We start from the raw sequence: 25,883 nt of genomic DNA on the forward strand, positions 1-25,883 counted from the left end.
TGAAAATATTTATTTCAGAACCCGATTTTTAGTGCTGCTGAAGAGGCAAAGTTTCCCTTGCCTCACGGTCACTGTCCGTGCTTGGATGAATTTTGTTCCCGCGCAGGACTGAGTTTCCAGGCACACCCACTGCTGGGTCGCAGATGCCCTCACAGGCAGCAGCTACCTTGCTGGGCAGAAAAAAAAATATCCCAAAACACCCAGTCACTTCAGCAAACGTGATTTTTTCGCCATCCTCAAAACAAGGCTGCTTTATCAAGGAATAAAGACAAAGAGGAGTGTCTAACAGGCTTTTACTGCCTCATAAAATTCAGCTCAGTCCCGTTATCTGTAGCGAGTGCTCTGTTAAAGTCCCCGATTTCCACTCTTGAACCAGCTGTTTCTCTTGAAGTCTCCTTGCCTGCTGTTCCCGAACCTGGAGAAGCCTCGTGCTGCCTCCTGGGGATATTCCTCCAGCTCGGGCAGCTCGCTGGCCACCGAGAGCTGCCAGCGCCGCGTGTCCCTCCACTGCTCCTGAAAGCACAGCAATGGAACCACACTTCACGTGCTGCAGGGGTGTGCAAGGCACCTGCAGCATCAGAAGCAATGCTTAATGCAAAGGCATTCCAGACAAACCCCACCCCTGCCAAAACAGGTCACTAGATGCCCGCTGGGAGACACAGGCCTGTGACAAATGATAATCACAAGAGGCAAGAGGGAACGAAGTCAACAGAAAACTGGAGAGGCCAAAGCACAGACTAGCCAACGACCACAGAGTTTTGTTTAATGAAGTCAGGTAATATAGGAAGGGACATGAGAAGAGGCACAGCAGGGTATTTTCTAATGATTATGCTGTGTTCTTTCTAATCACTCTGTTGCCTATGCAAAAATCCTTATTAAACCACAAACCTCCCTAACCGCCCCACACTCAATCTTACACAGCAGTTGCCAATTGCCAAATCACCAGGTTTTACAGCCAGCTCTGAGCTACTGCCCGTAGTGCCCCAGTCAGGGCACATTTGGAATTAGAAGCCCAGCCTGACCATAGGATGGAGTACACTGCCAAGCTCGACATGGCTAATAGGAAGAGTAGGCCCAGGTTAAGGTCTGCTAAGGAGAATGGAAGGGGCACTGGGGTTCAGACTGACATTGCCAGAAGTAAGCTAGTACATACAAACATACCTGTATATTACTCAGCTCATCAACAGGGATATCAAAGCACACGCCCTAAAGAAACAAACAAACAAACAAAGGCACAGATTTACAATGAAAGAATAAAGGCCTCAATAATCAATCCCACTACATAATTGTGATGGTGTTCACAGGGGTCTTAGGAAGAGGGAAGAGATGAGAATGTTGGCTCCATGTTTCAGAAGGCTGATTTATTATTTTATGATATATATTATATTAAAACTATACTAAAAGAAGAGAAGAAAGGATTTCATCAGAAGGCTGGCTAAGAACAGAAAAAGAATGGTAACAAAGGCTTGTGGCTGACCGAGACAGTCTGGACAGCTGGGCTGTGATTGGCCATTAATTAAAAACAACCACATAAGACCAATCACAAATCCACCTGTTGCATTCCACAGCAGCAGATAATCAGTGTTTACATTCTGTTCCTGAGGCCTCTCAGCTTCTCAGGAGAAAAAATCCTAAGGAAAAGGATTTTTCAGAAAACATGTCTGTGATCTATATTTATTTCTGATGCTTTATTTAGGAGGCAGTTCCTGCATTATCATTTAAGAGTAATATCTCTAGTAAGTGTTTTAAAGCACTCAACTACTATCAAAGCCTTTTATTTCCAACAGCATATGCATAAACAACATATTCAAGATAGGTTATAATTTCCAGAGAAATGAGTTTGAGTAGGGATAGTGCAGTACCAACATTCTGTACCAGCAGTTCAGCACTCCAGCCTCAATCCCTGCACAAACTGGTGACATGTGAACACACACACAGCCCCACATGCCCCCACTCACCATCTTCCCCTTGAGGAAACGCATGGCTGACACTTTGTTATCAACCTCCTCACCGAGCTGCTCCTTCAGCCCCCGCCAGGCATAGCCCATGCTGTGCATCTCTATGGAGCACTTCAGCACCATGGTCACAAAGCCCTGCAGGAAACAGAGAAACACCTTAAACAAGGCTAAACCCGCTGCTAGAGAACAGGAAAAAAACCCCAAACTGATACAAGAACCACGGTTCTTGCAAAACTGGGTTACCACACCGTGCCCTGGGCCACATTCTCCCTAAATGCATTAGAAAACAGAAGTGCTGTACTTTCCTTCAGCCAAGATCTCTCTGAGATCAGGCAATCGCATGCCATGCTTGCAATATGACAAATGCAGAAGATTCTTATCAGGATTCTTGATAAAGAGGAAACTACAACAGCACAAACTAATCTATTTGCTTGTAAAACGTCATTAACTGTAAAATGTCGTTAGTTAAACTCTCTTAGAGCATTGAAGTCTTCTGTCACTTCAGTCTCTGGAGAAACTCTTTCAATTTTCATCACAAGAAAAATGACTGATTTTAGCAGGAACCTGGGGTAACAGCTATTCAGAAACCCAGCTGAAGAAGCCTGGGAAGGAGATGTCACACAAGCAATTCATGCATCCATCCCTGTCACCAGGGGTGCACCATCACTTACAGCTGTGGAGTTGAGCAGGGAGCGCTGCTGGATGTGAGCTGCCCCAGAAATGTGTGCCAGGGCTGCAGCCAGGGCAGCCACTGCCCCCTTCTCATCTATCAGCTCTTCAGCTGATTTTCTGAAGTAGTCCACTGCAGAGGGAGGAACGGCCTCCAGCAACCTACACAGTTACAAGAAGGGTTTGAAGAGATAAGAAAAGGCCATTGTGAAGTGCAGCCATGTTCAAGACATACCCTAAATCAGTTATTTCTGAAAAGGGCAGTGGGGAAAAGAAGACAGGAAACTAAGAACAGCTCCTCCTGTAATGCCATTTCTGGTACAACAGCTCCCCCCATAATTTTTCAGGATACAGTGAACCCAACACCATCATTGCTTTATACTGGTCAAATCCTCACTAATTATAATAACCTGCTTCAAGGCAATTTCCACCACAGGGGCAGCAAATGTAAACAGAGCTGCATGGAATAAAAGCCACAGCCCTCAGAAACAACACAAGCCAGGGCTACTACACCCTCACTGCTGCAGAGTAACTCCTCATTATACCAAGTATTGCTTTTTGCACGCTGCTTCCACCATGTCATGTGAGCAGACAAAATCAGTTTCCCCTCACGCCAGTATTTCCCTCTTCTGTCACTCATTTCTGATTTTATAAACAAGGGTTAATTTTTTGCAAAAGCTTAGAGAACATAATGTTCTATGAGAAGGTCTGTGTTGAGCACACAGAGATGTACTGATACCATCTTATGTTGTCTATACACAAAGCAGCTGACTCCTACAACACAGGCAAAGCCATGCTCACATAGAGGCCTGACTGTGCATTAAGCTCTAAGCATCTAGAGCAACAACATCTCTAAACCTTCTTTAAGAACAGGTAAATAAACTTACTTTTTGGCATCACTACTTGAAGCTTTAATTACATCTGTAGCAGAGGGAACGCCTACACGCTTGAAGGTAATACCCTGAAATCAAGAAAACAAAGGTATTTTCAGCAGCGTCCAATTCAATCCTGCCTAAATCACACTACTGAGATCTCTACTTACTGTTTGCAAGATCAACATACTCTTAGCTAAGTCATTTCTAAAGCTAAAATAAAGCTTTTCAGTTTCCAGCTTTGTTAATCTGGAGCTACTTTACTCCAATGTACATGCAGGCTGTGATGCAAGGCACATTCTGCCTTGGGCACTCCTGTCCCAGCCTGCCTGCTGACATCCACAGGGGACTGCCAGCATGGGAAAACTCAGGGAATGCAAGACCAGCCCACACAGAAGCATTTCCAAACACCAAATACCAGCACTTCAGGCCTGCTCCTTTATGGGACTGTAGACTCCCGTTCTGGGCTCAGCAACCCCTGATTAGCAAGCCTAAGGGTGGCAGGGTCCTTCTAGGAGCTGATTCATTTCCTTAAGCAAGCTCTGAGGCACAACTCACCGCTTTGTGCTCCACCTGTTTCAGCAGATCTTCTTCTCTCCTCTGAAACAAGCAAATGCAGATGCCGGTGCGGCCCGCCCGGCCCGTGCGCCCAGAGCGATGGATGTACGAATCCACATCCTCCAAAATTCAGGGCAGTGTGTTATTTAAACTGCTGACACTTCACACTAAACACAAGCTAAACCCAAATTCAGAAGCCTAAGAAGTGATACACTATGTGTTTATACCTAAACTTACAATAAATCACTCAGGTTTGCTTGTGCTCACCCACCCAAAGTAGGCTGCTCAGCTTTAACCAATACTGCTGACTGACATTGCAAGTTTTCTAAATAAAAAGCTCCACTGGAGTTTCAAAAGATGAAAAAAGCAGCAGAAATACTTTAGGATTTTTATGAAACTCAGCAACTTTCAGAAAGATTTCAGGAAAGCTTCACAATGTCAAAACATATCTTACCAGTTTCCAGAGTAAACAAAACCCAAGACTTTAATCAAAGCTCAAACTGTAAAACTGTAACCACAAAATTTTAGGCCAGGCATTTACAAAAACTTCATTAATTCAAAAATTAATAGGAACAGAACATACTTCTGATGAAACAGAGAAATAACCCACCATTCTGGCCCCCCCAAAAAAATCCAATTTTAGTTTCCTTTAATGACTTACTTTTGGTGGTGAGCACTGTATAACAAGGTCAACCTCAGGAATATCCAAACCACGGGCAGCTACATTTGTTGCAATCAGCACCTCAAACACACCGTTCCTGAAGCCTTTTAATGTGATTTCCCTCTGTTTCTGTGGAATGTCACCATGCAGGGACTGGGCATCCTGTCAGTAAAACAAGCCATTAACATGACATTTCATGGGAGTCCAGGGTGCAGCATCTAAAGAGTAACTGCAAACCCCAAAACACTGTGCAGAGCAACAGAAAATAATTACAGAGCTGACAGCAAAGGAATATAAAGCACCCTACTTTGCTGGATCCTTCTCTGGGATTTACTGTGAAAGCAGTACGGCCAACGGGCAGAAATTATTGCTGCAAGTTTTTAATGGGGATGGTAATGAGATATCTCTAATACCAGGCGAACCATGTATTCCCACCGCTGTTTGCTCTCCATAAATCAGCACTTAGCATCAAACAGGATTTTCTCTGAAAAACATGCAGCACTTTTCCTCACATTCAGAAAAAGGGCAGTAATTCAAGCAAGCACAGGAGACCTGCTCAACAGATCACCTGTGTTCCAAACAAACTCTTGGCAAACCTTCCAAGGCAACAAGGCATTTCATTCTACCATATTACTTGGATTTTCCTGAATGACTGTTCAAAGATCAAATGTCACTAAGAGATGGGAATCCAAAAAGCACACTAATATAAGATGGAACATGCCCACTACACTAGTTCCTGTTTCTTACAATTATTACTTTACAATTATTACTATCTCCTGGTTATTCAGCATAGGCTGTGTATTCCCTATTGACCCATGACCTGCACTATTTTAAAGCCAAAGAAATAAATTAATAATCTCTGTCAAGAGGATGTTTTAACTTCAAAGCTGAATTTTTAGAAACAGCTTTTTTCACAATTCTTAAAACCACGCAGAGAAACAATTTTCTCCACACCACTGCAACCCCCTATTTATTTCAGGGCATTCCACCCCTGGCAACCCCAACCACTGCTCTCCTCTCAGCCCCAGTACCTGTTTGAGAGAAGCATTCATGGCCAGCTCATTTGCTTCCTTTTTGGTCTCACAGAAGACAATGGTCTTCCCATGGGTGCCACTGTAGACCTGGATGATGTCCCCCAGGACTCCTGCCCTCTGAGAGGAGCGGCACTGTATGGCCAAGTGCTGTTTGGGAAAGAAACAAGACACCTCTGTTAATCTAAGCCACGCACAGGACAGACAAAATGAACAAAAAAGCATTTTAATTTTTTAAGCTTGCACATGACAGGTCCCACATGAAAGCTTTGCTTACAAAATCTGTGTGCCAACCACGTGCAAAGCCATTCCACACACCCATTTATGAAGTCAAAGCATAACCCATTTTCTCAAGGCCACTTGCTCTCAGGCCCTGCAGCAGAACTCACTTCCACAGTTGTGGCTGTCCTCTGAGTCTTCTTTCCCACCAGGTCGATCTGTTCATACTCAGCTCTCATGTATTTTTTCGCTACATCATAAACCCATCGTGGGCAGGTTGCAGAGAACAGCAGCGTCTGCGGGTTGTTCTCGGAGCCTGCAAGGAAAGGGCGTCGACTTCAGGCGTCTCAGCACACCCTGACACTTGGGAATTGATAAAAGAGCAAGAGCTGCTCTCACACTGACACGTTTCTGTGGGCACCAAGTCTGTACAACAAGTGAAGGAACACTGCCAGCAATCAGCTTTGCATGGCTTTCAAAGCCACAGTGATTTCTATTTCTAATATTTCAAGCGTTTTCAGAAATTCTGGCACCAGTGAAATGTGGCAAGGAGTTCCACACATTAAAATAACCTCCTCCTGCACCATACCTGACAGCTTTGCTGAACACCCACTACGTCAGAAAAGAGCAAATATTCCTTTGTTGTCAGCTGTGTGTGGTGACAAGTGTACAGGCAGACCAAATCCCAACCCTCTGCTCAAGTCACCTCACTCAGGACAAGGAACATTAGGGATTAAGGAGTTTGGTTTGCTGCTTTTTCCCTTTTTTTTTTTCACTCTACTCCTTCCAGAGATGCCACTCCAGCCCTTCAGCCTTGTGTCACCTCTCTTTGAACCTTTTCCAACTCTACCTTCCCCTTTTCTAGCATCACACAGAGAATTTAAGTTCGAGGTGCACCAGAAGTTTCTAAAGCAGCATAACTGTGTTTTCTGCATTGCCCCCTATTCCTCCCCTGATGTCTCAGTTCACCTTTCTTATAGGATGATCCCAAGATCTCTTCCACTTGTTCAGCAAAGCCCATGTCCAACATATGATCCACCTCATCCAAAACAACGTGCTTCACACTGGAGAGTTCCAGCTTGCTGTTCTGAACGTGGTCTTTGATCCTGCCAGGAGTTCCCACCAGAATATCAATGCCACTTTTAAGGACATCAACTGGAAGGCAGAAACAAGGGCAGCGTCAGACTGCTAAGAGACAGCATGATGAAAAGTTAGCAACAGCAACACTTCTGATTCCAGCAGCAAGAAGCTGCTGCCTTTAACCCCAGAATAAAGCACAACCTCCACAGTAACAGACACAGAAGTTAAGGGCAGTCCTTCCTGCTCTGTCAGGAGTAGCAGCCAAACCTCACTGAAGTTACAGGAAACACACCACACCAATCTCCAAGCAACAATCATTTGGCATTAGAAACCTGCAGAGCTCTACTACATGGAAACACTTGTGTTTTCCAGCTAAACTTTGTCACAGCTCCCTCTGGAGACACACAGAGCCACAGGCACACACACAGCTCTCCCCTTTTCTGTGCACTGTCACCTAGTCCTGGTCTGTGTCCACACAAAAACACAATAAAGAAGAAATTAACAGGACTAGACACTTCACAGAACTACAACCATTCTTTTCCCTAAAGACTTATTGGAACTAAAATAATTCAACCCAGGCTGTGTGCTTCCTTTGAAAGTCACACCAATTGAGTTCCTGACTGAACTCAAAGACTGAGGGGCCAAAAAGCCCCCCCCCCTTTTTACTTATGGGGTGCATTTGGAGAAAGGCAGCTCCAACCCATGAGTAACTCCGTGGCAGTTACTTACGCTGCTCTTTGTATGGAGCTCCTCCATAAAAACAAGCAATTGACAGCTTCTTTGTGAAATTCTTGAAGTCTTTGGCTACCTGAATGGCCAGTTCCCTGGTTGGAACAAGAACCAGCACCTGAAGGGAGAGAAAAGCAGACAAAAATGCAGCTGTGTTGGGAGAAGGTGTAGGAGAAAAGAGCTCACTTCATGTCAAACAGCCTGCACTCCCATCCTCATTCTACACTTGTTGCAGAGGTGCCCACAGCTTCCCAGCAACATTAATATTCCCTGCCACAAGGAGCCTCAGAGCCAGCAGGAGGGAACCAGGGAAAGTGCTACAAGATAACCAAGACAACGGTAATTTTCTTTTTATGTTAGTTATTAACATTCCCTGCCACAAGGAGCCTCAGAGCCAGCAGGAGGCAACCAGGGAAAGCGCTACAAGATAACCAAGACAACGGTAATTTTCTTTCTTATGCTAAAGTCAGGTAAAAGACACTTCTGCAACATTACCAAGGGCAAGGAAGGTGCAGCTCAGCCCTAAAGGGTAGGAACGGTCAGTAAATCTGGTGCAGTTAGATTTTAAAGATACACACATAGCATGATGCATTCCAGGCACACATCCCTCCTTTTCTCCACCAAGCTGCCTTCCTCCAGTATCTACCCTTCCCCTCTCCCTCTTTGCGTTTAAGCAAAAAAAGGGAGAGGCACTTAAGTCTAAAACAAATTAAACACTCCCAACATTTAAAAATGAACCAATAGCACAAAGACCTGAATTAATCTCTTAAAATCTTTCAGGCAGTAGAATTTTTAATTTTACATTGCCTTTATGGTTAATAAAATAAACACATAAAGCAACAAATCTGCAGACTGTATACAGTTCTGCAGCCTAATGATAAATACAGGCACTGCAATGCATGGGAACAGGGATCTGATCACTGCCATCAGGCTGCCAATTCCATCCCTGGTAAACTCCACTTGCATCTCCTGAGGATCCCGACATGAGAGGGGTGGAAAAAACCCCAAAAGCCTTCAGTTCTCACCGTGGAATTTACAGTGAGAAACAACCTCAGCAAGCAGGGACAATCCAGGTGACACACTCAGAAGAGGCAGGGGGCTGAAGCCCAAAGGTGCATGCTCTGTGTGCCCAAGGACAGCAGCCTGGGAGCTCCCCAGGCACTGCTGCAGTGCCCTGACTGTTTGGGCACCCCAAACACAGAGTGTGTCATTACTGTGATGCTGCTAAACTCTGTCACACTCTGTCTCCTGATCTGAGCAAAGCACTCACTATTACAAAAAACAGAAAAGGACAAAGAAGTCCTCAACACAAAACCCCAAAGCAGCAGTAAAATCACTCTCAAAACCCTGCCATGCTCTAAGGTTTTGGTGCAAACCTGAAGTGTGAGTTACCTTTGGTGCACGGCCTCTCCTCCCATCCTGTGAGACACTCTGGAGTTTCTCAATCAGGGGAAGGGCAAAGGAAAGGGTTTTCCCAGTTCCTGTCCGAGCCTGAGCAATCACATCTTTGCCATCATAGATGGGCTGGAAAGTCTTCACTTGCACAGGGAACAGGTATTTTATACCTCGGGCTGTAAGACAATTGAGACAGGTTTCATAAAGGTGAACTAACAGTTACAAGTCCTCATATGTAAATTGCCCAAATATGAAGGGCACACCACCTCAAACCCTGCACACAACAGAAATTGCAGTTTAGAAGAAAACCATGTATTTTTGTGTTTTATTCCTCCTCTAGATCAAAAGATATTCCACCCACACAGTGAGTGTTGAGTAGCCATGATTAAATACAGTCTTTTTTGTTATGTACAGCTTAAGGCAACAGGAGAGGAAGGAAAAATCCAACATGTTTTTTCTGATACAGCTCAAGATTTTGTGGTAGCTGGGTTTTGAAGGCAAGAAGGTGATGCAGCTTGTTTCAAAACAAACTTCAGAGAGACTTTGCCCAGTGGAAGTGAAACAAGCCATCCAAAAGAAACTTCAGAGCAGGAAAACAGAAACAATAAGAGAATTTTTTCTGACAGACAAGAATTGCTCATCTACCCAACACAGGGGACAAGAAGCCTACAGCAATTGCTTCCTCAACAAAACTAATCACAAAGAGAGATGAAAATGCCCCAAACTATCTGTGAGAATAAACAATCCATTTAAAGACCCGAAAATCTGTTCACACAAGGCAAATATTCTTCACACACAAAACTCCATTAGGCTTCTCTAAGAAGCAATATTGGAGGCAGCAGACACAGGAGCAGAAGTGAAGATACACAGAATGATGCTGATGAGAAATGTGTCTCTAGAATGTCTATTTAAGAATAACCACTCCATGAAGAATAATCTCATATTAAGGCACCTGAAATTGAACAAACCAGAAAACTTTTTTACTAACAGCAGATTCTCTGAATCAACAGTGACTGCTCATGCCATCCTTACCATACAAATGTAACACAATTTAGGAGTATTTACCCTTGGTTTATGCAAGTAACAGAGCACAATTCTGACCAAACACTTACAGAAATGAACTAACCTGTGAGAAGGCTGATAGTGTTTTGTGAGAGAGGGAAATTAGAGAATGCGCCTTCTTTTGCTTCTTCTGTCAGCTCCTAATATGATTAAAAAAGAAAATAACAACAGAAAAAATACTTAGTATCCCTCCAAAATGAGCACAGAACATACCATACACAGCCACTCAATAAAAGCTGTGCTGTTGCTTTACAAGCACAATTTAACCAGATACCTCCTTTTTATTCAGTGAAAAAGAAAACCTTTTTGATGTAGGCACTTGTACATATATGCTTGGCAAGTCAGGAAACAGAAAGCATTTGTTAAAAATCTTAATTAAAGTCCACTGAAACCACGAGAAAACTGCTTTTCACAATAAAACACATCTGGCGCCACAATTCATTGTGCAAAGCAGGATTTTCCCTCTATGTGTTACACCATGCAAAGAGCTTTGAACTTTACACGAATAAATACTCAAAACACAAAATTTGGCTTTTACTTCAGAGACACAATAGATCACATCGTAACAGCTGAGGTACAAAAAGCTCTCTTGATTCATGTTCCCACCTTAGACACAAAGCTACCCACAGAGAGACCCTTGCACGTTTGTGTGAGAAGTGTGGATTAATGAGCGTAACTGTGGCTCTCCATTACAGACCACTCGGCCAATTCCTCTTCTAAGGTGCCGCCACCAGAGAGAGAAAAACCATCACAGCACAAAGCACAGCACGTTTCTGGTCCGTGGCTGCCTGCGCAGAAACCTTTGTGCTGAGGGACACCAACAAGCCGTGACACGAAGAGCAGCACACACGGAAAGTGCTCCCTGGGCAGCCGCCTCCCCTGCAGGACATTTACCTGCTCGGGATTTACCGGGAAGGGGAAGCACGTGGAGAGAGCAGCTCCCACGTGTTGGTGCAGGCGCTGCCGAGCCGGATGCTCGGCGTTCCCCGTGCCCAGGAACAAGCGCATGGCCGCGGCACAACATGCCTACAACAGATGCCTCGTGCTCCCGCACTGTCCCGCAACTCAAGTTTCCACACAGCACGCAGCACGCGTTATTAAACCCACTAATTACTAGCAGAACGTTAATTATCCAATGACAAAGGCTTTGCCGGCAAAGCATCCGTACCTCGGCGTCGCTGTCCTGCTCTTGGTCAGCCGGGGATGTCACGCTGCCGCTCACAGCGGGGGCAGATTTCACCGCCTGCTGGGATGCGTCGCTCTCTCCTACCAAGCCGTTCTTCTTCTCCTTGACTTTTTTCGTCTTCTTGGGCACGGGAGGCTCGAAGTCGTCATCCCCCAGCCCGCTCTCCTCGGGCTGCGCCTGCTCGGCCTCGGCCTTACCGCGCCGCTTCGCCTTCACCTGCTGCTTCACCTTCTTCCCCGGCGTCTCCTCCTGCAGCGGGAAAGCCGCGGTCACACCGAGGGAGGGACGGAGCCCCTTCCTTCCCCCCTGCCCGCCCCAGCCCCTTCAAGCCCCCCAAGCCCGTACAAAATGGCCGCACCCGCGGCCGCACGTGGCGCTCCCACCTTGACCTTCCTCCGGCGGCCGCGCCGCACCGACTCCGCGGCGGCGGGCGCCTGGGGCTCGGCGGGGCTGTGCTCGGGCTCGGCGGCGGGCATGGCCGCCGGCTGCTCCCCGGGCAGGTGCGCGGCGGCAGCGCTGCTACCACTGCCAGTGGCGGGGCCGGTCTCGGCGCGGCGGCCCCAGGACGCGCGCCCCGCCCCGGCGCGCAGGAAGTGAGGCGGGCGGGCCGGCCCGCGGGGCAGCGCCGCCAGCAGCGGCAGCAGCGGGCCCGCCCCGGCGCCGCACAGCCAGCCCAGCCGCCGCCCGCCGCCGCTGGCCGGGACCGCCGCCGCCCGCGCCGCGGGGAGCCCGAGCCGCGCCGCCCGACCCAACACGGCTCCCATGCGGCCGCCGCGCCCGTACCGCCCCGCACCGCCCCTTCCGCCGCGCCGCCCCCGCGCCTTCCGTCAGCTCCTCCGCCGCCGTGAGCTCCCTCACGGACCGCTCCTCAGTCTGGTCCACGGGGCTCCCCTCACGGTCCGCTCCACAGAGTTCCCCTCACAGAGCTCCCTCACGGACCGCTCCTCACGGTCCTCTCCACACAGCTCCCCTCCCGGGGTCCCTTCACGGTCCGCTCCACAGAGCTCCCCTCACAGAGCTCCCTCACGGACCGCTCCTCACAGCTCCCCTCCCGGGGTCCCCTCCCGGTGCGCTCCACACAGCTCCCCTCCCGGGGTCCCCTCACGGTGCGCTCCACACAGCTCCCTTCACGGGGCTCCCCTGGTTGCCCACCAAGCCGGGCTCGTTCCGCGGTGTGCAACAAGCCGATAATGACACACTCTTGAGAGACCCCAATGATTTCGGAGCTGCGCAAGGCCGGGTGCTCGGTGGCGTTGCGCAAGTGTGGCACCACCATCATTCATACACAGAAATTCAGGGTTAGCGACGTGCCCAGCACAGCCCCGCCATAGGGATTGGTTAGTGCTTTCCACACAAGTTAAGTGATCCCAGACAAGGTCTCCACACGCACCGGAAAAGGGACTTGACCCCTAGGTAGGCGTCTTTCTGACTCACAGCCCTGATTTTTGGTTACAATACTAAAACATAGTTCACCCATAGGATATGGGGACCTTGAGTATTTTGCCAACCAGACAGTGTATACATCAACACACTGATTCACTTTATCCTTAAAGCTTGTTAGCTCCAGATTGTCCTTGAGTAAGGGCTGCTGCTATTCGTTCCACTGATCAGGCTTGAAAACATACAAAGATCTTACACTGAAGAATATCCTTACCAAAGTGAAAATCTTGACATACTCACTTTTTGCAACACTCACAGGGTTATGGGTCTCCCTCACAGGTCCTGCTCCTCAGGGGGCTTCCCCTCATGCTTTTGAAACTGATTTTCCTACCCCCATTTTATAAGGAGTGATAACTTGGGACAGAAACTAAAAACTACTATGTTTTAGGGAAAGAAGAGCTTCATGACAGCACAAAACAAAAACCAAATGGATTAATTTTTCTTTCAAGGGCTCCTGCTGCCACAGTCCCCAGTCTGGCACTTTCCCACATCTCCACCTATAAAATACTGCTTCAAATACGTCACAACAAAATATGAAGTTGTAAAATAATATTTAATTTCATCAGAAAATGTACAGGTTTGAGCAGCAATTCAGATCTATGTATTATACAGTGAACCAGGCTACAGTTTTGAACGCAACAGACATATTATGGAAAGATTCAAAGAGCAATATGAGAAACAAAAGAAACAATTATTTTTTTCTTGCAGGTTTTTTGGGTTTTTTTCCTTTGTACTTTTTTTTTTTTAAATGAACAGAACCTTGTTTATGAGCAAAGTAGTACTGACAAAAAAAAATATCTTAATGAAGTATTTTCTCCAATGGTACGAACACACAGAAACAGCCTAGTGTAACGTAATATAAAATACTTCAGTCCCATTTTTTTCTCACTTCTGAATTGTTGAAGTTAATGTTCAAAGGCTCTGCTGAAACTTCGTTTCTGGCCTCTGCTCCTGAACCTGTTTCTACCAGAGCCACCACGCCGACCGTTCCTGGAGCTGGAGAAGCTTCGGCCATTCCCTCCACCACTGCCTCCTCCTCCTCCTCCTCGTGCAGACTCCACCAGCTCTGGTAATTCGGTGGCCACACACAAACGCCAGTGTTTTGAATCTTCCCACCTTGCCTGTGGGAATGGAGTCAGACACAGCAGGTTAAATTCTAGGAATGCAAATACAGGGTATGTAATAATCATTAAATCTGCCCAACTGAAAAGGTAAAACTGTGAGCTGATGTATGGGGTTCAAGCTTCTAACTGAAGGGATCAATAATTTTGGTTATACTAATGGCTACCAAGCAAAAATCTGAATTCCTTTTACTGTGGAGAGAATTCTGGGTGAAAACCAGCGGCAGGGAATACAGAAAAGGGGAGTAAAGCTTGCTGCCTACAAAGATGAATCCAGCACCACTTTTGTCACTGCTAATGTTTCAAGTTACAGACTTTTGGTCACAGGGGAATGCCTTAGAAAAGAAACACTGTGAGCTTGTTGTGTTCTTCGATTCCTTCCTAGCAATCCCTTTCGCCACTAGGAAAGGCAGGATAAAGGCTACATAATGTTTGCAGCCTAACCCAGCCCAGCCAGCTTCACCTTCAGCCTGCTGCACCCAGAATTTGCAATGAACGTACCTCTATGTCTTTTTGGTCTGCCACAGGAACGTCAAAGCAGACACCCTAAAAAGAAAGAATAACTTTAATGCATACAAGGTAAGTGTTTTAAGTGACTGCAACTAAAAACAAGAGAGCCCACAATTCTACACCTGACAGGCAGGCACTTCTAGAACTGACTGTCCTAAGAAACGCTTTTCTGTTTTGTCATTAAGGCAGAGTTAACACACTTCATACCTTGCACCCTTTCTGCTATCCCCATAGCCATGCATTATCCTACCTCCTGAACATGCCAGCAGAGCCCTAAGCACTAAAAAAACAGATTGAGGCCCAGCATCAACAGTGCCTAGAATAGAGAAAAAGACTAAACAGCTCCCCTGACAATTGCCAAGCAAAGGCTGCATTCAGAAGAGCCCAGTATCAAAGAAACAAACCAGAAATTTACCATTTTTCCCTTGAGGAAACACATCCTGTTCACCTTCCGATCAATATCATCGCCCAGCACTTCCCGCAGCCTTCGCCAGGCATAGCTCATGTTGCTTATTTCTTCAGAGCAACGTAGTATCATTGTAACAAACCCCTAAAAAGAAATGGGGAATGTTCCACTCAGGCAGAGGAATAAGCTTCAGCACATGTATCAGACAGGAGAAACCTGGCAATTTACAGTGTAGTAATTAAATCTTCGAGTAGGTAGTGTTACAGGGCACCAGGTATCCTTACAGCCACTATATTATTGCTTTTAACAAAACCAGTAGTTCCTAGTGGCTAAAGTGTAGTCCTTAAACAAAATGGTCAGGAGATAAATAATTCTCTATTCACACAACACAGAGGTGTGTTGCTTCTTTCCAGTTTCAAGACAAGCTTTAAGCCACAGCCCCTTCCTTACCACATCCGAGTTCAGCAGTGAGCGCTGCTCAATGGAAGTAGCACCCGAAATATGGGCCAGGGCTGCAGCCAGGGCATTAACTGGTCCCTTCTCTTTTATTAGCAACTGAGCAGATTCTCTGAAATACTCAATAGCAGTCTGAGGAACAGAATCCAGGCACCTAAGTAGTTAAAGCAAAAAAATATGAACAATTTATACACCAGTAGGCTCTGGAACAGAAAAATATCACAGTAGCCCAAGATTTCAACAGTGCTCAAACAGAAAGTTCAAAGAGACAGTTAAGGGTAATTCAAACAGCCCTTCTGAAGAAGGCAGGAAGATCCAACAGGGCTCGAGTCCCCAAACACACCTCATGGCATCTTTGCTGGAAGCCTTTATTATGTCTGTTGCGGTAGGAACACCAACACGCTTGAATGTAATGCCCTGAAATTTAAAAGGCAAAAGACAAATAAAAATTGCAGACCAAAAATAATTCAGTTCTAAAGAAGCAGTGCTGAACTCCAATACAACAAGCATTTAACTCTGTCATTTTTCTTCTTATTTTCACCTTTAAATTTCCGATTTTTCCTAGTGAAAACTGTAAGGTTCAGCTTACAGGAAAACAGTAACACTTAGAAAGCTTTTATGTACCAGATCATTTTAAATGACTCAGTGATCTTAGACTGAAAACAGAAACCACTTTGGTACATTTCTGCAGGAAACAGAGTCCTACAAATTCTAAATTACTACTTTTAGTCTAATAGATTTGGATTTAAGTACAAATTACAGAGCCTTAGTCTAAATGTAACACTGCTTTATGTGCCAGGAATAAACCATCTCATCACAACCACATAATTGTTGAGGAAACTAGCATATGGAACACTGCACAAAGTGCAAAAATGCAAGTAACAGTTCTCAGGAGAGCTGCACATGTGCACATCACTGATAGATGACAACCAGGGTGAACACCACACAGAAACACTGCGAGTTGTTTCTCATTTCCACAAGGACAACCTTAGTGGCATTTGCTGAAAAGGAGTGGGTGTTAGAATCTGCAGCGCTCTCCCTGCTGCACGGTGACACTGCAGCCACTCCTCACGGTACCCAAACCTCCTCTGGGTGCCCTATAAACGGCAGTTTAACAAACAGGAGCGTGGCAGTGAGAAGCAAGCCGTGCCGTACCGCTTTCTGCTCCACGTGTCGCAGCTGGTACTCCTCCTTGCGCTGGTAGAAGCAGATGCAGATCCCCGTGCGCCCAGCGCGGCCCGTGCGCCCCGAGCGGTGGATGTAGGACTCCACATCCTTCAGAAACAGAGGGAGGGCCTGTGAGTCACCTAATGCACTGCCACTGCATCAACCCACTGCATCACAGCACTCACAGCAGCCATTACAGGTAAGCCTGAACAATGCACAGTAAGTGCATCATAGAGTTAAATCAGAAAACATTGTTTCACTAATATCAACCAAACAGGCTTTTCCATAATCATCTAGAAATCATGGCTGGAAAACCAGAGCCATGAGCATGGATCAACTTTCCTTTGTGCATCACCCCACATTTGGAGTGTGTGTACCTCTGCAACAATCCCATTCCCCTCCTGCACATCCACAGGAGCATTTTTGCAAGTATTAGTATCTTATTCACTGAAACATTACATTGTTTCTTTTAAACCCTCAGAATTTCAGCACCAGTGTTCTCATGGTTGCTGTCCACACCTCACATTCACCCCCAGTCAAGAGAATCACTCCTCCCACTGCTCCCAGCCTTGCAATCACCACACCCAGCTTTCAAGGGAGGCTTTGAACAGCCTCATAAGAAGACATTTTAAGGAAACAATTTTTAAACATACTAGGGACTGACACACTCCCAAAAAATCTCAAAGAAACTACTTCTACATATCTGGATGTTTCTCTCCCTTAAGCACAAAGCTGATGAACTCTGCGTGATCAATACCATCAGCTGGTAGCATTACACTAGTTGAAAACAAGAGTACAGATTATTACAAAACATCCAACATAACAGTCTCCTACCTTTGGTGGTGAGCTCTGTACAACCAGGTCAACTTCTGGGATATCTAAACCACGGGCGGCTACGTTGGTTGCAACCAGAACTTTAAATGAACCATTTCTAAAACCCTTGAGTGTGATCTCTCTCTGTTTCTGAGGAATGTCACCATGCAACGACTGGCAATCCTGAAAAAGAGTATTATTTACAATCATACCACAATCCAAGACAGTGCTCCATTCTATGGTCAGTTTTGGGTAAAAAATCTTGGTATTTGATAGGTACTGAGTGGCAAGGTAAAGAAAAAGAACTGAATTACCTGAGTTCATATTTTAGATGTCTCACAATATGTACTTAGTAATTCTTATATACCTCAAAGGCCTTTAACAATGGCAGGAAAACAGAACTGAAACAATGTGTGTCTCAGCTCATGTCTAATTGCTGAGACATATGAAAACCCTGCCCTAACTTGCCATCCACATCATCTATGCAATGTTTGGCTGTGTCTAAATAATAATCTACAATTTTTGTTTTATATTCACGAGAAAGAGTGAAATTCTATCTGGCCACACACAAAAGCCTGCCCTATGCACTTTGAAACTCTCTCTTTAAAACTTACTCAGCATAGGTCTGGTATCAACAGGGGGTTGATGCATCTCTGACAGGTTTTGTTACTTAATACACCTGATAAAATACCTGTTTGATTGAAGCATTCAGAGCCAGTTCATTTGCCTCCTTTTTGGTCTCACAGAAGACAATGGTCCTCCCATGGCTGCCACTGTAGACCTGAATGACATCTCCAATAACTGCAGCTCTCTGAGACCAGTGACACTCTATTGCCAAATGCTACAGAAAAAAATTACAGCGATTAGCTTCTGTAAAGTTAAAATTCTTTTAAAATACATTTGGAACTGTTAAATACAGAAATAGTAAAGAGTTATACAGTTCCCTGATGGAGAAAATGTGCTAACTCATGATCCTGCAACATCCAAAATCCATAAGGCTCTTATTTATGCCCACCACAATTAGTCTAATGTTCAGAAACAAAATAATTACAGTAAGAGAAAATCAGGCCTCTAGCATACATATATTTTTATACATACATTCCATATATGTATTACATTCCTTGCTATGGTATTTACTGCACAGCAAGCAAAGGGCTGCTGAGGTGAGATACTACAGGAAGTTTGAAAAAAAGTATCTTGTATACAGAATACCAGAAGCCAGCTGGGATGTCCATGGAGAAATAAAAGCAGCAGGCTGATGTTAATGTGTGCCTTTTGCTTACAGCTTGGATAAATTCAGGTTTTCTCTGAAAACCCACACAACTGACAAGAAAATCTTCTCTGTACCTGTGATGTGAGAAGACAGATCGTAAACCCAAAACCAACTTGACCAGCTGTAAGATGCCTTATGCTTGGAAAAAATTCTGAAAACAACTTCCAACATCACTGTGATAATGCACCTTAGGAAGAGGTGACTTTTGTAGCAGAAAAGAAAAGGGAAAAAGCCTGAAAATGTTTCGCATGAGCTTACTCACTTCTACTGTTGTAGCAGCCTTCTGAGTTCTTTTCCCAATAAGGTCAATCTGTTCATATCTGGACTTCATGTATTTCTTGGCCACATCATACACCCAGTGTGGGCAAGTGGCAGAGAACAGCAGTGTCTGGGGATTGTCTTCAGAATCTTACAAAAAAAACCAAAACAATGTTTCACAAACCTCATACATTTCACCTAACACATGTATACAAGTTGATTATATGGGTGATTAAAAATGAAGATAAATATCAGTACCTAATGTAAGGAAGCCAATTGAGCTTTTTAGATTTATGCATCTGGAGCATAAATCTCCAGATGCTTTTTAGATTTATGCATCCAGGACCAACACCTGGAGTAAAAAATATTCTAGAAAGTCTAAATCATTTCAAGATTATGAAAAAGTTACTGCAGTCTGTTTTCAAGCAGTGAAAAAGGTAAAAAGCTATTTCCTTTTAACTTGAAGAAGTCCAAGCACAACTTAAAGATAGGTGCCAAAGACATTTATTTACAGACCCCTAGGTACTGGACTCCAAGCTCTGCACAGCTTCTGTGAATGACTCTCACATATTCACAATAACATTCAGTCATTTCTAAACAAAATCACCTTATACCTGAATTTCTGCCCACTAAATTATTACCAATATTTCTTACTATTTGCTTCAATATTGAGATTACCCTTTTTGTATGCAACTCGTAAAATGTCTTCCACTTGCTCAGCAAACCCCATGTCCAGCATCTGGTCAACCTCATCCAGCACAACGTGTTTGACCTTGGTGAGGTCCAGCTTGCCATTCTGCAGGTGGTCCTTGATCCGGCCAGGGGTCCCCACCAAAATGTCAATGCCACTTCTCATCAGGTCAACTGGCAAACAGGGAACACACAGTTAGCAGTGAGCCAGGGAGCACTCTCTGCAGCAGTCAAACATGGTCACAACTCAACAGCTTCTTAAACCATTCGTAAGTACTCTCCTTACAAAAGCGAGAATAAATTATGAACTGGAAGAGAAAATCTGGAAAAAATGTAAGGTAGAAAATCTACTGCTCTTCCAGAAGGAAAAAAAAAAAGAACTTACCATTACCACCCTTCCCTCTCCCTGTGCTTTAAAGGAGCAAGGGTGGGTTTCTTTTAATATTCTTTAGAAATAGTCAGCTCTTCCCAAACTATCTACTTTAACTGGAGACTTTTGAAAAAAATATTTATTTAACCATCCAAATTACTGAAATCAACTCCTTCCTGAGGTTCTGAAAAAAAATCATCCCTAATGTCTCAAGATGTATCACAATGAAAGAGCTCACTCTCATTCCTTGTTACAATCACCAAGGCAGTAAATTATGCTATCACAACAATTTACAAATCCTCTACATATCTCTTATCACATGCAAAAACACCTACCCAGTCACAGCTAACTAAACTAGACTAAACTTCTTTAATGAAAGTGGGTTTCCAAGAATCTAAACCCAGATACAGGTTACACACACAGCACACTGTTTAATTTAAGGTACATGAGGAGATAAGTAACACCGAGAATATAAACTGAGAACCACAGCTATTTATCTCCACAAGAGGATACACTTTGAACTGCTGAATTTCCCATTAATAGTCTCCAGCTTCTGAGCTATAACTGTGTCTGGAAAGACCCAACAGCACTTCTTAAATATGGCAGTCAATCAATATTTAAATGATTAGTCCTAAGAGTCACTTACTTTGTCCATTATAGGGAGTTCCTCCATAAAAACAACCGACTGTCAGCTTCCTTGTGATATCCTTGAAATCTTTGGCAACCTGGTTTGCCAGCTCTCTTGTTGGACAAAGAACTAGAACCTGCAGAGAAAAAAAAGACAAAACAGATGTTTTCTCAGCATGGCTTCTGCCAAGAAACCTCTACACTTCTGATCATTCATTTAGATCTGACCTTTTGTAAAATTAAAAAAAAAATCTTTTTAAAATTTGAGAGAAACACATTGGAGGAACACACTGCTCAAGTTTCTTGTAACATCATTAAACTCTTCAACATATACTCATTTAGGACAGGCTAACTTCTTTTTGAACAGGATAGGAGAGACTTAAATCTTATTTAACTTCAGTTCCTGAATAGACCAGCTACAAGTGTTCTTCTACATGTGCATATGCTGTTTGAGCACAAGACTGAAGGACGTGGGTAACAAAAGGGTTTTGCTTCACAGTCCTGGGAGAGGTGCAAGGAAGAGCTGTCAGCTGTCTCTCAGCTTCCCCGTGGCTCAGGGAAACATATGTTAGTCTGCAGAGCTGCTGTGCTAACCCACACCCTGCAGAGGCACCCAGGGAGCCATCCTCTCCTGCAGCAAGCAGGTGAAATAATTGTGTTCAAATGTGATTGAAGCACTGCTCTCCTACCTGGGACCGGTCACCTCACAAAAGAACCTTAACATCCTTATCCCAGTACCTCCTCCAACATCAAAACCCACTACCTAAAGCAGGCAGCAGTGTGTTATGGCAGAGTGAGGTCTGTATTCTTTTGCAAGGCTTATGTCTCCCTTCCTTCTCCAAAAGACTGTGCCAAATGCAGAGACAGCACTCTCAGCCAGCCCAGAACTGTGATGGGCAGATGCACACAAACCTGCTAGTGCTACTTTTGGAAGGCCCTTCAGGTGATCTGTGTTTCATCTTGTCAGTCATCTCAAACTGACAGAAATTATTAATGAGCATGTGCTCAGCTTTGGCCTCTCTAGGTTTTCTGGAGGCACCATAGGAATTCAGTGAAAAACCACACATGGTATTCTTAGCAGAATGAACACAGCTCATAACAAATCTGCATTCTCTGGAGCAGAAGCCTCAACATTTGGTGGTGTTCCTAGTGAAAACCAAGTCTATTTTTAAAACCTCCCACTGTTTACGTGTTTTAGAAAGAAACATGTTTGAGTAGACAGCTCTTAACAAGCTGTCAAGTTACAATTAGTAACTAATCTCTTAGCAATTCAGGAGAAAAATAAGCATCCAGGAGCCACTAGCCCTGAACTGGTAATGTGATTGAGCAGAATTATACAGGAACACCTTGTCCACCTGTAGTTTTGGTCTCCCTGTAGCAGAAAAAGGAACTGACAAGTGGATAGAGCTGTTGTGCTGCTCACTCCCCATCAGAGGCTGGGAGGCAGCACAGGATGCAGTGGACACAGCTTTCAAATCACCTTTAATGTGGGTTAGCTTAGCCCTGCACAGACCTGAAATACCTGAATCACTCAGATGTCAGACAAAGCAAATCACCATCCTAGGCAGGCACTGTTACCTTTGGAGGACGGCCTCTTCTTCTTTCCTGTGAGTCTCCCTGAAGCTTCTCAATTAAGGGAATGGCAAAAGAGAACGTTTTCCCTGTCCCAGTTCGTGCCTGAGCAATGACATCCTTGCCAGAATACACGGGGTTGAAGGTCTTCACTTGCACAGGGAACAGGTACGTCACTCCTCGAGCTGGGGCAATTGCAAGAGAGTTCCTTAATATGGTCATTTTACAGCTGTTCTTTCATACTCTTCACTGGAAATCATTGCAAAATTATTGCAAAAAGAACTTCCATCTACTCTAGAGCATGTCAGGAGTGTATCATCACCTCCACTGACTTATTTGATCAGGTGAGTCATCTGCAAAGAGTGCCCTGGGACTGTCAGTTTTATTCTGCCACTTCACCCCACCAGACACAGTGCTAGCTAGGACAGAGGAAGTTATCAGCCTTTATGAGAGACTGTCAGCACTGTGCCTTTATTTATGCAACACAGCTGTCTGTGAAAACCTCTTCCTTTCAAATAAGTCACACCTCAAAACCCCTTCTGTTCTTATTTCTTACTAATTCATGTATAAACAAACAGCAAAGATGCTAAATATAAATGGTTTTCCTTTATTCACACCAAAATAACCTTAAACTGAAAAGTTCTCACATGTAATTTTTTTCCTTGGCTCATGTAGTTTAGAATTTTATTGCAAAGGCTGAACTGGACAACACTGCAAAGAGGAAATTGTGTGTTCAAAGGTGTATTTAGAGCAGGCAATCAATGGCTGCTGCACAGCACCCCTGCTTGTATGGGCACGAGCAGAGCACATCTCAAAGCTTATTGATCATGGGGGTTTGAGCATAAAAACACAACAGAGATCACTGACATTCTATGGTCACACCTTGCCAAGAAACTTACCTTGAAGAAGCTGGACAGTTTCTTTGGAAATAGCAAAATTGGAGAAAGCACCCTCCTTCTGTTCTCCAGTCAACTCCTGTTACGTAAACAATAACTCAGGTAAGATTCCACATGAATATCACATGACTTTCAGTAAATTCAAGGTAATTCAAGCAAATTCAGCACAGGCACTGGTGTCATACTCTTCAGGGACAGTGTCACAGCTGTGGCTAAAGAGCCTTGTTTTAATATCTTATTTCAAACCTGGACAAAGTTAGCAAAAGAGATCTGTAGGTTAAGGCTGTTTCATATCTAACAGCACAGAGAAGCAAAACACTCAAACCAAAACTGCAAACAATGAATTAGAACTATAAAATATGAGTTGGAAGGGACCCACAAGGATCACCAAGTCCAACTTCAGGCTCTGTGCAGGACAACCCCAAAAATCACATACACCTCGTGATGCTGGATCATATTTTAACTCTGTCTCAGTGCAATCTGTCTGTCCTGCAACATCCTCACAGCACCAGGCTGCTGAAGTGAGGAAACCACGATGCACTGATCCAACACCTCAGCACTTTCATAATTAAAAACCCTCGCAAATTCTTGGCAGACTGAGCAGTTCAAGGACTTTAAATCTTAACATTTTACGGCACTTTGGATTGACTAGGAAAAGTAGGGGAAATGGAATATAACCCTTCTAAATTTGGGGGTGTTACACTGCAGGAGTTAAAAGCCCTAACACACCTCTATAACTTAAACCAGCCATGAGCTTTACCTGATCCTGCTCGCTCTCACTTTCGCTCTCGCTTGACGTTTCACTGGAACTGCTCTGCCGGCTCCTGCGGGAGGATTTGCTGCTAAAGGACAATCTCGATTTCTCCACGCTCTCCTCTTTCGTGTGACCGTTCTGTTTACTGACACTCTTTGATTTCTTGGCTTTCGGGGCATAACGCTCCTCGTCCGATTCCTCGCTGTCATCTGTCTGAGTCTTTCCCCTCTGAAACTTGTCCCGGCGTTTAGATTTCTTCTCCTTTTTCTCCTTCTGACAAGGCACAGAGCAAATGAAAACACACGCTCGTGGATCCAAGCGACACGGAACAGAGAAGAGGGCGCAGAACAGTTAAAGCTTCAAGCGCACGTTCTAGTTACTGACGGGGGCGGTGGCTGACACAAGGCAACAGCTCCCTGCCGGCCGCCGCCGCTCGGGAGACACGTTACCGACCACGAGACCACCGGGCCTCGGCTGGGGGGCGCTGCCCCGCTCCGGGTGCCGGGGAGGGCGCGTCCCGGGCTCCCGGCCGGCTCCGGCAGGCCCAGCGCGTCCGGCGGGGCCGCCCCGACACGCGGCGAGGAGGCCTCGGCCCGGCCCGCCCGCGCACGTGGCCGCCCGGCCGGGGCCGCCCCGCGGCCGCGCCGCGCACGCCCGGCCCGGCCCGGCCCGCGCCACCGGCGCTGCGGGCGGCCGCCACCCGAGGCCGGGCTCGCCGGGCGCCGGCCTCAGCGGGCGGGCGCGGCCAGGCCGTACCCGGAGCCCTTCCCTGGTACCTTGTGCCGCCGGCGGCCGCTCTCCGGGACCCCCTCGGTGTCCATGGAGCAGTCGGAGCCCGACTCGGCCCCGCTGCTGCTGCTGCACCGGGTGGCCTCGGGCATCTCCGCTCGCCGCCGCCGCTCCGCCACGCCGCGCTCCGCACCAGCCGCGCGCCCGCCGCGCGTCACGCTCCGAGCGGCCCCGGCGCCCGCCAGCCAATGGACGGCGGATCCGGCAGCGCGGGGGCGGGGCCACGTCGTCCGGCGGCCAATCGCCTGCGGCCGTCGGCGCGGGACCACAACTCCCGGCGTGCCCCGGGGGACAACGCGAGGACTGCAAGTCCCGGCGCACCCCGCGCGCGCCGCACGCTGGGAGAGGGCGGCCGCCATGACAGGTCTGCCATGAGGGCTCGGCTCGTCCCGCCGGCCCTGCCAGGCCCTGCCGTCCCCAGAGCAAACCTCCGGCAGCTTTACAAACCGACGCTTCAGCCTCCGAAACTACCGCAGAGAGGCGTTCAGTAGCAGTGAAAAGTCTGAAGCAGCAAAGGGCAGTGTGACCAAATGACTGAGATTTAAAATCCACAAGCCTGTGGTGATGCGCAGCATGAGCCCTGCACAACCTGGTCGTAGATAAATCGAGACGAAGAAGTCCAAATTAGCCTTGGGAAGTAAAATGTGTGAAGGAAAATATGTGAAGCAATCCTGGCGGCTGCAGGATGTGGATTCCTGAGGGAATGGGAGGGCAGGAGCAGAGCAGGGCCTGGCCCTGGCCTGAGCTGCTGGCTCTGCCAACGCTTCATTTACAGAGCCCAAACCCACAGCAGTGGCACCCCCTGAGCTGCTGGCTCTGGCAACGCTTCATTTACAGAGCCCAAACCCACAGCAGTGGCACCCCCTGAGCTGCTGGCTCTGGCAACGCTTCATTTACAGAGCCCAAACCCACAGCAGTGGCACCTCCTGAGCTGCTGCTCCTGCCAAAGCTTCATTTACAGAGCCCAAACCCACAGCAGTGGCACCGGCCTGAGCTGCTGCTCCTGCCAAAGCTTCATTTACAGAGCCCAAACCCACAGCAGTGGCACCAGCCTCAGCTGCTGCTCCTGCCAAAGCTTCATTTACAGAGCCCAAACCCACAGCAGTGGCACTGCCTGAGCTGCTGCTCCTGCCAAAGCTTCATTTACAGAGCCCAAACCCACAGCAGTGGCACTGCCTGAGCTGCTGCTCCTGCCAAAGCTTCATTTACAGAGCCCAAACCCACAGCAGTGGCACCAGCCTCAGCTGCTGGCTCTGCCAACGCTTCATTTACAGAGCCCAAACCCACAGCAGTGGCACCCCCTGAGCTGCTGCTCCTGCCA

General features: G+C 46.3%; 2 protein-coding genes across 2 annotated transcripts; both read right to left on the bottom strand.

Moving 5' to 3' along the window:
- Window positions 1–28: 28 nt before the first annotated feature.
- Window positions 29–12,696, bottom strand: LOC131561356 (nucleolar RNA helicase 2-like). Its single transcript, XM_058810637.1, has 16 exons — window positions 12,526–12,696; window positions 11,804–12,241; window positions 11,403–11,669; window positions 10,299–10,374; window positions 9,170–9,348; window positions 7,778–7,895; window positions 6,938–7,123; window positions 6,139–6,284; window positions 5,750–5,899; window positions 4,719–4,880; window positions 4,058–4,177; window positions 3,515–3,588; window positions 2,630–2,789; window positions 1,959–2,093; window positions 1,162–1,206; window positions 29–513 (listed from the first exon to the last, which is right to left on the bottom strand). The coding sequence occupies exons 1-16, from the start codon at window positions 12,694–12,696 to the stop codon at window positions 346–348; spliced, it is 2,595 nt and encodes an 864-aa protein (XP_058666620.1). The 3' UTR covers window positions 29–345.
- Window positions 12,697–13,394: 698 nt separating this feature from the next.
- On the bottom strand, window positions 13,395–24,732 carry LOC131561156 (nucleolar RNA helicase 2-like). The gene is made up of 15 exons (XM_058810320.1): window positions 24,550–24,732; window positions 23,780–24,046; window positions 23,023–23,098; window positions 22,130–22,308; window positions 20,571–20,688; window positions 19,543–19,728; window positions 18,869–19,014; window positions 18,025–18,174; window positions 17,355–17,516; window positions 16,509–16,628; window positions 15,697–15,770; window positions 15,348–15,507; window positions 14,907–15,041; window positions 14,483–14,527; window positions 13,395–13,981 (listed from the first exon to the last, which is right to left on the bottom strand). The coding sequence occupies exons 1-15, from the start codon at window positions 24,652–24,654 to the stop codon at window positions 13,766–13,768; spliced, it is 2,139 nt and encodes a 712-aa protein (XP_058666303.1). The 5' UTR covers window positions 24,655–24,732; the 3' UTR covers window positions 13,395–13,765.
- Window positions 24,733–25,883: the final 1,151 nt, after the last annotated feature.

The sequence above is a fragment of the Ammospiza caudacuta genome, chromosome 9 (assembly GCF_027887145.1).
Source record: "Ammospiza caudacuta isolate bAmmCau1 chromosome 9, bAmmCau1.pri, whole genome shotgun sequence".
NCBI lineage: Eukaryota > Metazoa > Chordata > Aves > Passeriformes > Passerellidae > Ammospiza > Ammospiza caudacuta.

Bases quoted from the DNA above. Each gene is read 5' to 3' on its own strand.
- LOC131561356 (XM_058810637.1), bottom strand. From the start codon at position 12,696: ATGGTGGTGCCACACTTGCGCAACGCCACCGAGCACCCGGCCTTGCGC. The intron at 6,285-6,937 runs GTGAACTGAGAC...CTTTCCTTGCAG, and splicing joins GGGATCATCCTATAAGAAAG to GCTCCGAGAACAACCCGCAG. The intron at 2,790-3,514 runs GTAAGTTTATTT...GTAACTGTGTAG, and splicing joins TCAAGTAGTGATGCCAAAAA to GTTGCTGGAGGCCGTTCCTC.
- LOC131561156 (XM_058810320.1), bottom strand. From the start codon at position 24,654: ATGCCCGAGGCCACCCGGTGCAGCAGCAGCAGCGGGGCCGAGTCGGGC. The intron at 20,689-22,129 runs GTAACAGTGCCT...TTTTCTCTGCAG, and splicing joins GAAGAGGCCGTCCTCCAAAG to GTTCTAGTTCTTTGTCCAAC. The intron at 15,042-15,347 runs GTAAGGAAGGGG...ATTTCTTTTTAG, and splicing joins CACTGCTGAACTCGGATGTG to GGGTTTGTTACAATGATACT.